Source organism: Triticum urartu, chromosome 5A, assembly GCF_056163025.1.
Source record: "Triticum urartu cultivar PI428250 chromosome 5A, HENAU_Tu73, whole genome shotgun sequence".
Taxonomy (NCBI): Eukaryota; Viridiplantae; Streptophyta; class Magnoliopsida; order Poales; family Poaceae; genus Triticum; species Triticum urartu.
In genome coordinates this window covers 362,160,432-362,170,672 of record NC_141877.1, presented here as the reverse complement: position 1 = coordinate 362,170,672, position 10,241 = coordinate 362,160,432, and the positions used below count along the sequence as shown (strand labels likewise).

General features: G+C 48.8%; 1 protein-coding gene and 1 pseudogene across 1 annotated transcript; both read right to left on the bottom strand.

The window, feature by feature from the left end:
* Positions 1–2,495: 2,495 nt before the first annotated feature.
* LOC125555998 (SKP1-like protein 20 pseudogene) lies at positions 2,496–3,071 on the bottom strand (annotated as a pseudogene).
* A 3,149-nt stretch (positions 3,072–6,220) lies between these two features.
* LOC125555999 (endoglucanase 4-like) lies at positions 6,221–8,169 on the bottom strand. Its single transcript, XM_048718803.2, has 4 exons — positions 7,944–8,169; positions 7,338–7,844; positions 6,797–7,249; positions 6,221–6,715 (listed from the first exon to the last, which is right to left on the bottom strand). The coding sequence occupies exons 1-4, from the start codon at positions 8,151–8,153 to the stop codon at positions 6,392–6,394; spliced, it is 1,494 nt and encodes a 497-aa protein (XP_048574760.2). The 5' UTR covers positions 8,154–8,169; the 3' UTR covers positions 6,221–6,391.
* Between the last annotated feature and the right edge of the window lie 2,072 nt (positions 8,170–10,241).

Genomic DNA, 10,241 nt, shown 5'->3' with positions numbered 1-10,241 from the left:
ATTTCTCGTTATTATCTAACAAAGGACCCTCCGCCAATGGATGTGTCCAAAAGTTTCTTGGTGAGTTACTTAGACTCTCTTTTAACACCCAATCAGTTGAACGAGGAATAGATCAAAGGGAAACATGTGATATCATATGACTAGATTACTTTGCCTTGTGAGAGATTAAACTCAACTGCTACTGCTCCATGGACGTTGCCGATGGATGGCTGGACAAAACTTAATACAGATGGAGCCTGGACTGCCGCTGGTGGTGCGGGTGCTGGTATGGTCCTTCGAGATAGTGCAGGAGAGACCATCTTTACATCATGCAGGTGAAGGAAATATGCCCTAGAGGCAATAATAAAGTTATTATTTATTTCCTTATATCATGATAAAAGTTTATTATTCATGCTAGAATTGTATTAACCGGAAACATAATACATGTGTGAATACATAGACAAACAGAGTGTCACTAGTATGCCTCTACTTGACTAGCTCGTTAATCAAAGATGGTTATGTTTCCTAACCATGGACAAAGAGTTGTCATTTGATTAACGGGATCACATCATTAGTTGAATGATCTGATTGACATGACCCATTCCATTAGCTTAGCACCCGATCGTTTAGTATGTTGCTATTGCTTTCTTCATGACTTATACATGTTCCTACGACTATGAGATTATGCAACTCCCGTTTGCCGGAGGAACACTTTGTGTGCTACCAAACGTCACAACGTAACTGGGTGATTATAAAGGAGCTCTACAGGTGTCTCCAAAGGTACATGTTGGGTTGGCGTATTTCGAGATTAGGATTTGTCACTCCGATTGTCGGAGAGGTATCTCTGGGCCCTCTCGGTAATGCACATCACTTAAGCCTTGCAAGCATTGCAACTAATGAGTTAGTTGCGGGATGATGTATTACAGAACGAGTAAAGAGACTTGCCGGTAACGAGATTGAACTAGGTATGGGATACCGACGATCGAATCTCGGGCAAGTAGCATACCGATGACAAAGGGAACAACGTATGTTGTTATGCGGTCTGACCGATAAAAGATCTTCGTAGAATATGTAGGAGCCAATATGAGCATCCAGGTTCCGCTATTGGTTATTGACCGGAGACGTGTCTCGGTCATGTCTACATTGTTCTCGAACCCGTTGGGTCCGCACGCTTAAGGTTACGATGACAGTTATATTATGAGTTTATGCATTTTGATGTACCGAAGGTTGTTCGGAGTCCCGGATGTGATCACGGACATGACGAGGAGTCTCGAAATGGTTGAGACATAAAGATTGATATATTGGAAGCCTATGTTTGGATATGGGAAGTGTTCCGGGTGAAATCGGGATTTTACCGGAGTACCGGGAGGTTACCGGAACCCCCCGGGAGGTATATGGGCCTTAGTGGGCCTTAGTGGAAGAGAGGAGAGGTGGCCAGAGATGGGCCGCGCGCCCCTCCCCCCCTTTGGTCCGAATAGGACAAGGAGAGGGGGCCGGCCCCCCTTCCTCCTCTCTCTCCTCTTTTCCCCCCTCCGCGAATCCTATTCCAACTAGGAAAGGGGGGAGTCCTACTCCTTCCAGGAGTAGGACTCCTCCTGGGTAGGACTCCTCCTGGCGCGCCACCTCTTGGCCGGCCAGCCCCCCCCCCTTGAGCCTTTATATACGGAGGCACGGGGCACCCCTAGAGACACAAGTTGATCCACGTGATCATATTCTTAGCCGTGTGCGGTGCCCCCTTCTACCATAGTCCTCGATAATATTGTAGCGGTGCTTAGACGAAGCCCTGCGACGGTAATACATCAAGATCGTCACCACGCCGTCGTGCTGACGGAACTCTTCCCCGACACTTTGCTGGATCGGAGTCCGGGGATCGTCATCGAGCTGAACGTGTGCTAGAACTCGGAGGTGCCGTAGTTTCGGTGCTTGATCGGTCGGGCCGTGGAGACGTACGACTACATCAACCAAGTTAACACTTCCGTTGTCGATCTACAAGGGTACGTAGATCACACTCTCCCCCTCTCGTTGCTATGCATCACCATGATCTTGCGTGTACATAGGAATTTTTTTGAAATTACTACGAAACCCAACAGTAGGGTGCTATTCTTCTGTAGGAATGCCTTAGAAGCAGAGCTCAGTGCTTGCATGGAGGGACTTCCAATTGTAATCCAAAAAACGAAGCTGCCTATACATGTGGAGATGGACTCTTTGCAAGCTGGATGATAAATGATATGGCCATTGATAGATCAGTCTTTACCTCGCTGGTGGAGGAAATCAAGCTTCTTAGCAATCTCCGTATAACTATTTTTACTCATGTTCATCGTAGCCAAAGTAATGTTAGTGATTATTTGGCAAATTTTGCTAGAACTGAGAGTAGAACCGTCGTTTGGCTTAACTCTGGCTTGTTAGAGGTTATTGATCTTTGTAATACGGACCGTGGCTTTACCACTTGAGTAATACAAACTTCACCCGCAAAAAAAAGAAAACCCAAGTACACTAGCTAAAACTGGTAAACGTCTCTACTCGTTGAAGGCCCAGGCGTTGTCCTTTCTGACGGCCTCCTCCTCTTCCTTGGTGAAGTCGTTTTTGATTTTGAAAATCTCGTGCACCTCCTCAACCGACTTGTCCTTGATGTCGTCGGCCACCTTCTGGCAAGCGAGGTCCAGGAGCCCCTTGATGCTCAGAAAGTTGGCGGCGAGGATGATGTCGAACACCGTGGCCTGGTCGACGGCGACCAAGCTGGCGTCGAAGCTCTTCAGGTTCTCCTTCTCGCCGGCGTTGGCGTTGTTGTTGTTATTGTCGCCGTCCTCGTCGGTGTCGGCGGGGTCTGTGACGTGCTTGTTGGTGTCGTCGTCATTGGCCGCGTGCTTGCTGCAGTACTCGATGACCATGGAGAGGATCTTGGCGCGGACGTTGGGAAGGGGGATCCCGTCGTCGACGCACCCGTCCTTGATCATGTGCTTGATGGTCATCGACATCTTCGCCGCCTCGCCGTCGCAGCTGATCAGCGTGATCATCTTGTTGCTCTTCTCGCCCACCACGACCTCGTTAATGCTACTGCTGCTGCTGCTTGCGTCCGCCGCCGTCGCAGCCATGGTTCCTGCTTGCTCGGCCTCTTCTCTCGTCGAAATCGCGTGTGTCGATCTTTGTGCGATCGTAAAAGCCTGGATCGATCGGTTTGGTTCAGGGCAGTCGTACGTGCACCGTATTTAAAGGGCCGGAGACGGGACGAACGTACCTAGCAGAGATCGACACGTACAAGATCACAATCAGGTAACGTACATGCGATGCCTTTGTGTTTTGATCCGACTCTCGTTTTTCGCGTTGAGTTTCGATCGAACTCTTACTTGGCACGCTCATGACCACTCTAGGAGATTCAAGAGTATGGAATATATACCTGATCAAAATTGGCAATTATATAGTACCTTTTAAATAAATTAGGAAAACAATTAGAATCAGCCGGCGGATTATCACGCCCATGTCCGCTGCCTTGGTTGGGCGCCACATGGCCTGCGAAGCAGACTGACGCGCCTCGGAGGGCGGTTTTGATTTTGCAACAAAGCGCATGTTGCAACTGTAACAAGCCTCTTATTGCAAAACAGCCCTTTTTCAACCAGTCAAAAGTATCGTCGATTTTTTTTTCTGCAACATGTCTTAGATGTAAAAAAATTCTATAACAAGAGCCATGTTACGGAAATTTTTTGCAACAAGACCTTTATTGCAGAAATCTTGTGCAACAAGAAATTTGTTGCAGAAAATACTGCAACATGACTCTTGTTGCGAAGGGATGGCTGATCACATGGGCACATCGAACGATCATTAGCGTGTTCATCCAATGATTAGACGGATCTTTTTTAATTATTCGTCGGTCGACGGATACCGCTGCCCTTAAAACTATTTACATATTTATAATCATCTATCATTAAAGTGGAGTTTGTTGGTTTCGATTTCATCACTTCCACCTTTCCCATCAATATATGCCCTTCTCATCAACCTTTTTTCCAAACCACGTGATAACCCTCATTTTTTTAAACCGGCCCCCACCTCGTTGTTTATGATGAAAGAAATACCCTACAAAGCAATCAACAGAACCCAAATAAATTGCCAATAGCAAAAATTCCCTTGGAAGCAAACAACAAAATCTCATGTAGTTGTATGTACATAGGCCCTGTTTGTTTGGGCTTTTGCTTATGCTTTTGCAGCCTTTTCATTTTGGCCAAAAAGCCATAAAAACTCCTAAATAGGTTTTTGGAGCTTTTTTGGCTTTTAATGAATCAATATAACCTATTTGATCTCCAAAAGACATAAAAGCTCCGAAAGCACCTATTTAGGAGCTTTTATGGCTTTTTGGTCAAAGTGGAAAAGCTGCAAAAGCATAAGCAAAAGCTCAAACAAACAGGGCCTTAATCTCAATCACATCATATTTGTCCTTAAATTTGCTCTACGGATTCCTTCGTCATAGCATATCTCAATCTCAACACACACTTAATATTTTCCTACATTGAACACACTAGAATAAACTTGTCTCCATTGTAACACATGCACATTTAGCTATAACAGTTGATGTATAAGTGCTACCCTAACTACGGCAAAATATTTCCGAGATGTTAATAAGCAAGATGTGGTTTTATTTATCGATAACATCTCTTGTTTTGTTCAAGTATAACAGTTGTTGTTGTTGTATAAGTGATGATTTATATTTAAACAACATACTTCAGAATTGAGCCTCTCATGGGAATACAAGTGTGAGTTCTGTGCACATTCAAACAACATAATTCAGGTTCAATTTCAATATCAAAAGTAGGGGGGATTTGATATTAGGGCCAATTCAATTACATGGTCGTGAATATCAACATCGGAACAAAGCATAAGTTTTTACATACCAAATAGAAAAGGTGGTTATCACTAACCGGGTAGTTGGTGATGTCCAGAACCACTCAAATTTATCATCCGAACCAAATATATACAAAACAGAGCATAAGCTTTACAAACAAAACAGAAAAGGTGGCTATCACTAATCAGGTAGTTAGTGACGTCCGCAGCCATCCAAATTTGTCATTCAGACGAAATACACAATAGGGCACGTAAATAGATACTTTCTTTTGGACAAAGACTTTTTTCATAAGAAAGAGGACGTCATGACTAATCAGTTTTGGATCTTTTTGAAGATCCTATGCATGCACAATGTCTTTCTTTGAAAAAAAGGTGTGTCTAGAACTTAGTCGACCGAGACTTAAGTCGAGTGACGTCAGCGTAGTTGTGGTGTTACCAGCGGCACGACTAGATGCTGCTACCGGTATGAAAAAATATGCAAGCACTATTGCAAGCGTCAACATGAGACGCTACAACCGTTATGACTAAATACTGCAACTATTAATGACGCATGTTGCCACTGGTGAGACGATGTGCTACAATCAACGAGGGCAAATGTTGCGTCTGACGAGACGACATGCTACAACCAGCAAGACGGCAGGGCCGGGCCCATAGTGGTGCAAAACGTGCGGCCCGCACATGGCCCAAAATTTTAGAGGGCCCCAATTTTTTACATAGGCCTAGTATTAAAAAAAAACTTATACGCTTTGGGCTGGAGTGGGCTGGACTGCTGGAGTCGAAGCGACTAGGGCATCGAGGATCGAGCCATCGAGCAACCAACGTTGAAATGAGATTAGGGATCGATCTCCTTCTCCTCCTCCAGTCCTCTTACTCGTCGATGTCTCGATCGCTATAGCCTACAGGAAAGGTCCTTTGATACAAGGTGTTCACTTCACTGGAGTCTGATCCCTCGGTCCCTGCATCCGAACGATCCAAGGCGTTCTGGAGTTTGATCCCTCGGTCGAAAGTGTTCTGTCCCGGAGTCTGACCCCTCGCTCCTCGGTCCCTGGATCGATTGGATCACAGGGCGACCGGCCGCTGCAAGTGAATACAAGGACCTCCACTCCTCCAGACTCATAAATACACCCCCTACAGGTAGATTGAGCTCCGCCACTGTAGATCAGAGATATGGAAGTTATATTTGATATAGGTTTTGTTGCCTCAAGTATTTCTGACGGTAAATTTCAAACAATTTGTCTAATTCACATCTAGATGTTTTTAAAGGATGTCACATCTAAGCTCTCACAAATATATAATGCAACAACAACAAGCAAAAAAACTAGGATAAAAAAATAGACCATAAACAGAGTGGATATCAGTTTAGATGTGACATAATTATGTCACATCTAAATGTGTTCTAGACATTTATCACAAAAAAAAGATGTGTTCTAGACATATCTCCCTAGAATATATCGGAAAATATCCCATGTTTTCTTTATTACTAGTATACTGGTATATATTTTGTATGTGATACATTCACAGTTCAAGTTCTACCATCGCACACACACACATTTCGTTTACGCCACTTGGGCTATATGCCTAGCTAGTGTGCCCCCGCGAAGAAGGCGAGGGCGCCGACGAGCGGCGCGTTGGTGTAGGTGGACGGCTCGGCCTGCGCGTAGTTGTCGCGGCTGTCGGAGTAGCTGTCGCTCTGGTCGGGGCCGCCGACGACGGCGCCGACGAGCACGTTGCGGTCCGGGTCGGACGAGTGCAGGTAGTGGAACCCCTCGTCGCAGCCGATGCGGGCCGGGTGGTCGCGCACCGATGGCATGGAGGCGCCCCGGTGGTGCACGCGCCTCGGGTACCGCGCCCCGAACCCCACCATGTACGACATCCCCGCCGGGTTCGCGCCCAGTATGTAGTCCACCTGCGCGCCAGCCAAAATGACCCATGAGCCTCCCTCCACCAATCTTAATATTTTGTCTAGGGGCTATGCGTGGAAACGTACCTGCTTCTTGGCGAGCGAGACGAGGGTGGAGGGGGTGACGGCGGTGGAGCCGCAGGAGGCTGCGCCGCCGGTGGAGCTGAGGTACTTGGCGTAGGTGAGGAGCAGGAAGGTCGTGGAGGTCACGTACTCCATGTTGCTGTCGCGTTCCGTGAACAGGAGGCCTCCTGGTGTGTACTGGGACTGGAAGCCGCCGGCGCCGGGGACGAGGGAGCAGATGTACTTGTCAGCGTGCGCCTTGTACGTGCGCAGGCTCTCCACCCGGTTCTGCAGAAATAACTTGGAGAGGAGGACTTTGGTGGCGGCGCGCTTGTCGTCCCAGCTGACGGTGTACGCGTCTTGCTCCCCGCCGAGCGTGTGCCCGTTGGAGTTGATGTAGGTCAAGTACACGCTCTGCGAGCTCGGCGACGGCGACGACGCCAGGTGCAGCCACGTCGCCGCCCAAAGGAGTTCGTCCTGCATGCATGGGTTATGTTATGGTTATTCCGATCGACTCAGCAGCAGCATCATGCATAGATTATGTTATGGTTGTTGGGTTGTTTACCTTGTAGCCGGAGTAGGAGCAGTAGAAGGGACACACAATGGAGCTGAGCGAGTCGATGTAGGAGCCCCTGTACCGGTCCGCGAAATCAAACACCTGCCGAGCGGCGCGGAGCAGCTTGGACGAGTAGGCCGGGTCGCGGGCCCGGAACACCAGGGAGGCCGCGGCCAGCGCCGCCGCGGTCTCGCCCGCCACGTCCGACCCGGGGTTCTGGGGCGTCACCTTGTACGCGGCGCGCGGCGTGTCCATGTCCTCCGGCCGCTCCCAGCACCGGTGGTCCTGGTACGGGTCCGCCACCTGCACCCACAGCGCGCCCGGCGTCGCCGTCGCCGCCTTGAGCAGGTAGTCGGAGCCCCAACGCACCGCGGCCTCGGCGTTGGCGAGCTGGCCGGGCGGCATCGCGCCGCCGAACTCCACCACGCTCCACGACAGCATGGTCACCGTGAACGCCATGGGCAGGCCGAACTTGACGTTGTCCCCGGCGTCGTAGTACCCTCCGACAAGGTCCACCTGATCAAAGACACACATCAATGGATATACTCTCGTTGACGACATGCATGGCAATGGCATGGCATGTGTCCAGGACTTGTCGTCTGAGTAAGTACGTACATTGGAGGCGTTGCCGTCGGACAGGGCGGAGTCGGCGCGCCACGCCACGCGTTGGCCCGGCGGCAGCTTCCCCGAGCGCTGCGCCTCGAAGAAGAGGACCGCCTTGTCAAGGGCGTCCGCGTAGTTGAACGCCGCGGCGCTGCGCGCACCGGTGACCAGACAGAGGACGGCGATCAGGTAAGTGGACATGCAAGCTTTTGGGGATCCCATGTCGGTCAGGATGTGTGCGTCGGTGCTTAGCTACATACATGGTAGGACTATATATAGTGGTCGATCAGTTAATTCGACTCCATGAAAAGTGGTGGCAGTTGTAGTAAATGTGTATGTGCAATGTATGTTGATATCATGCAGAAAATTAATTATATGTTGATATTTGGTAAAAATTTAATTGCATATTAATATTAGGTAGATATCAATTACGCGTTAATAACATAGATATTCTATATTTGGTAAGTTACAATTGTATGCTAAACATGTTGAGCGCTCACCATTAAAGCAATAGGGCGTTGGATTAACATTGTTTGATGGCCGATCCGGGGTTTTGGGTCGCCGTTAAGCTATCGGGTCCGGCTTTGCATCCGATAACCCGTTAACAGCACCGAACAATGACGATTTTCCACGTGTAAAATTCTCATTGGCCGAAAAAACCACGTGTCAGCTCCGAGTCGGGACAGATGTCATCTGGCGAATGGACGAGACGCGCCTATGACACGCCGACACGTGGCTCGTCCCAACAAGGGCCCATTTAATTTAAAAATGCCGACACGTTTGACTTGGTCAAAAGTTCACGGGTCCACCCAGCGAAAGCCTGTTAACGGCCTGCTTGCATATAGCCCATTCACGGCCCGTTATGGTCTTTTCGAACTCGGTCGAGTAGCGCCATGTGGGCCGTCCAATATAATTTCAGCCCGTTGTCACTTTCGGTCCATGTATTGCCCATGACGTCTTCCGGCTCATGTGAGACATTTTCTATCTTTGGGCCCTTTAATGGCCCGTGGTGAAAGTGCCCCACAATCAACAATAATTTTCTTTATGCCAATTAACGGCCCATTACTCCGTTGGACCGCTTCCAGACCGTACTATCTTTCAGCCTTCTAAGGGCACATTTATTCTTAGGCTCATTTCCAGCCCTTGATTACATATGGTCCGTTACTAGGCTGTTTCTCTGATGGGGCAATTTCAGTCCGTGGTCACACTCGGCCTGTCTGTGGCCCGTCAACAAATTGGGCCTCATTCATCCTGTCATTTACTACGGCCCATTAACGACTCATTATGACTGTCGATAGAATTAGGCATGTGCTGTCTTTCGGGCTGTTACTGGCCCATTATGACCTAAGCCCGCAAACATTCGGGTCCGATTCTGGCCCATTTACGTCCCAAACCGAGTTCCAACTTTGATCCATAATCGGTATGGCGTAGATCCTACGGCCCGTGAGAAGCTCATGGGTGGTAAGGCCCGTAACAGGCCTATTTATCGTAAGATCCATATGAGGCCCATGGATCATACGACTCGTAGGACAATGAATACTATGGCCCGTAGGAGGGCCGTGGTTATAATGGCATATATGTGGACCATTGTTATTGCAGCTAGTAAGAAACCGAGCAAAAAGAACTATAGTACTACAAGCAAACAAATAAGCAAGACTAAGAAAATAAATAAGCAATAAACTAACGCTAGGATTGTTGGGACACGCAGCATGCGATTTCAAAATTTTCCTACGCTTACAGAAGATCTATCTAGGATGCATAGCAATGAGAGATCAGAGCGTGTCCACGTACCCTCGTAGACCGAAAACGGAAGTGTTTGACAACACAGTTGATGTAGTCGAATTTCTTCTCGTTCCGACCGGTCAAGCACCGAACGTACGTCGCCTCCGAGTTCCGCACACGTTCAGCTCGATGACGTCCCTCGAACTCTTGTTCCAGCAAAGTGTCGAGGGAGAGTTCCGTCAGCACAACGGCGTGGTGACGGTGAAGTGATCCGCGTAGGGCTTCGCCTAAGCACTACGTGAATATGATCGGAGGCGTAAACTGTGAAGAGGGGCGCCGCACATGGCTAACAACTATTGATGTGTGTTCTAGCGGTGCCCCACTCATATATAGGTTGGAGGGGAGGAGAGGCAGCCAAGGGGGCGCCCCAAGTAGGAGGAATCCTACTTGGGTGCCTCCCAATTCGGCCTTCCCCATTCCATATTCATCCGGAGGGGGAAGGAAGGACGAGGGAGGAGAGAAGGGGGAGGCCGAATTGCTCCCTTCCTTTCTCTCTTCCCCTCTTTCCTTCCCCCTTATTTTGGCCTA

Excerpts from the sequence above, each read along its gene's own strand:
- LOC125555999 (XM_048718803.2), bottom strand. The coding sequence starts at position 8,153 with ATGGGATCCCCAAAAGCTTGCATGTCCACTTACCTGATCGCCGTCCTC. Across the intron at positions 7,845-7,943 it reads CCGACGGCAACGCCTCCAAT|GTGGACCTTGTCGGAGGGTA; the intron begins GTACGTACTTAC and ends GTCTTTGATCAG. Across the intron at positions 7,250-7,337 it reads GCTCCTACTCCGGCTACAAG|GACGAACTCCTTTGGGCGGC; the intron begins GTAAACAACCCA and ends CCATGCATGCAG.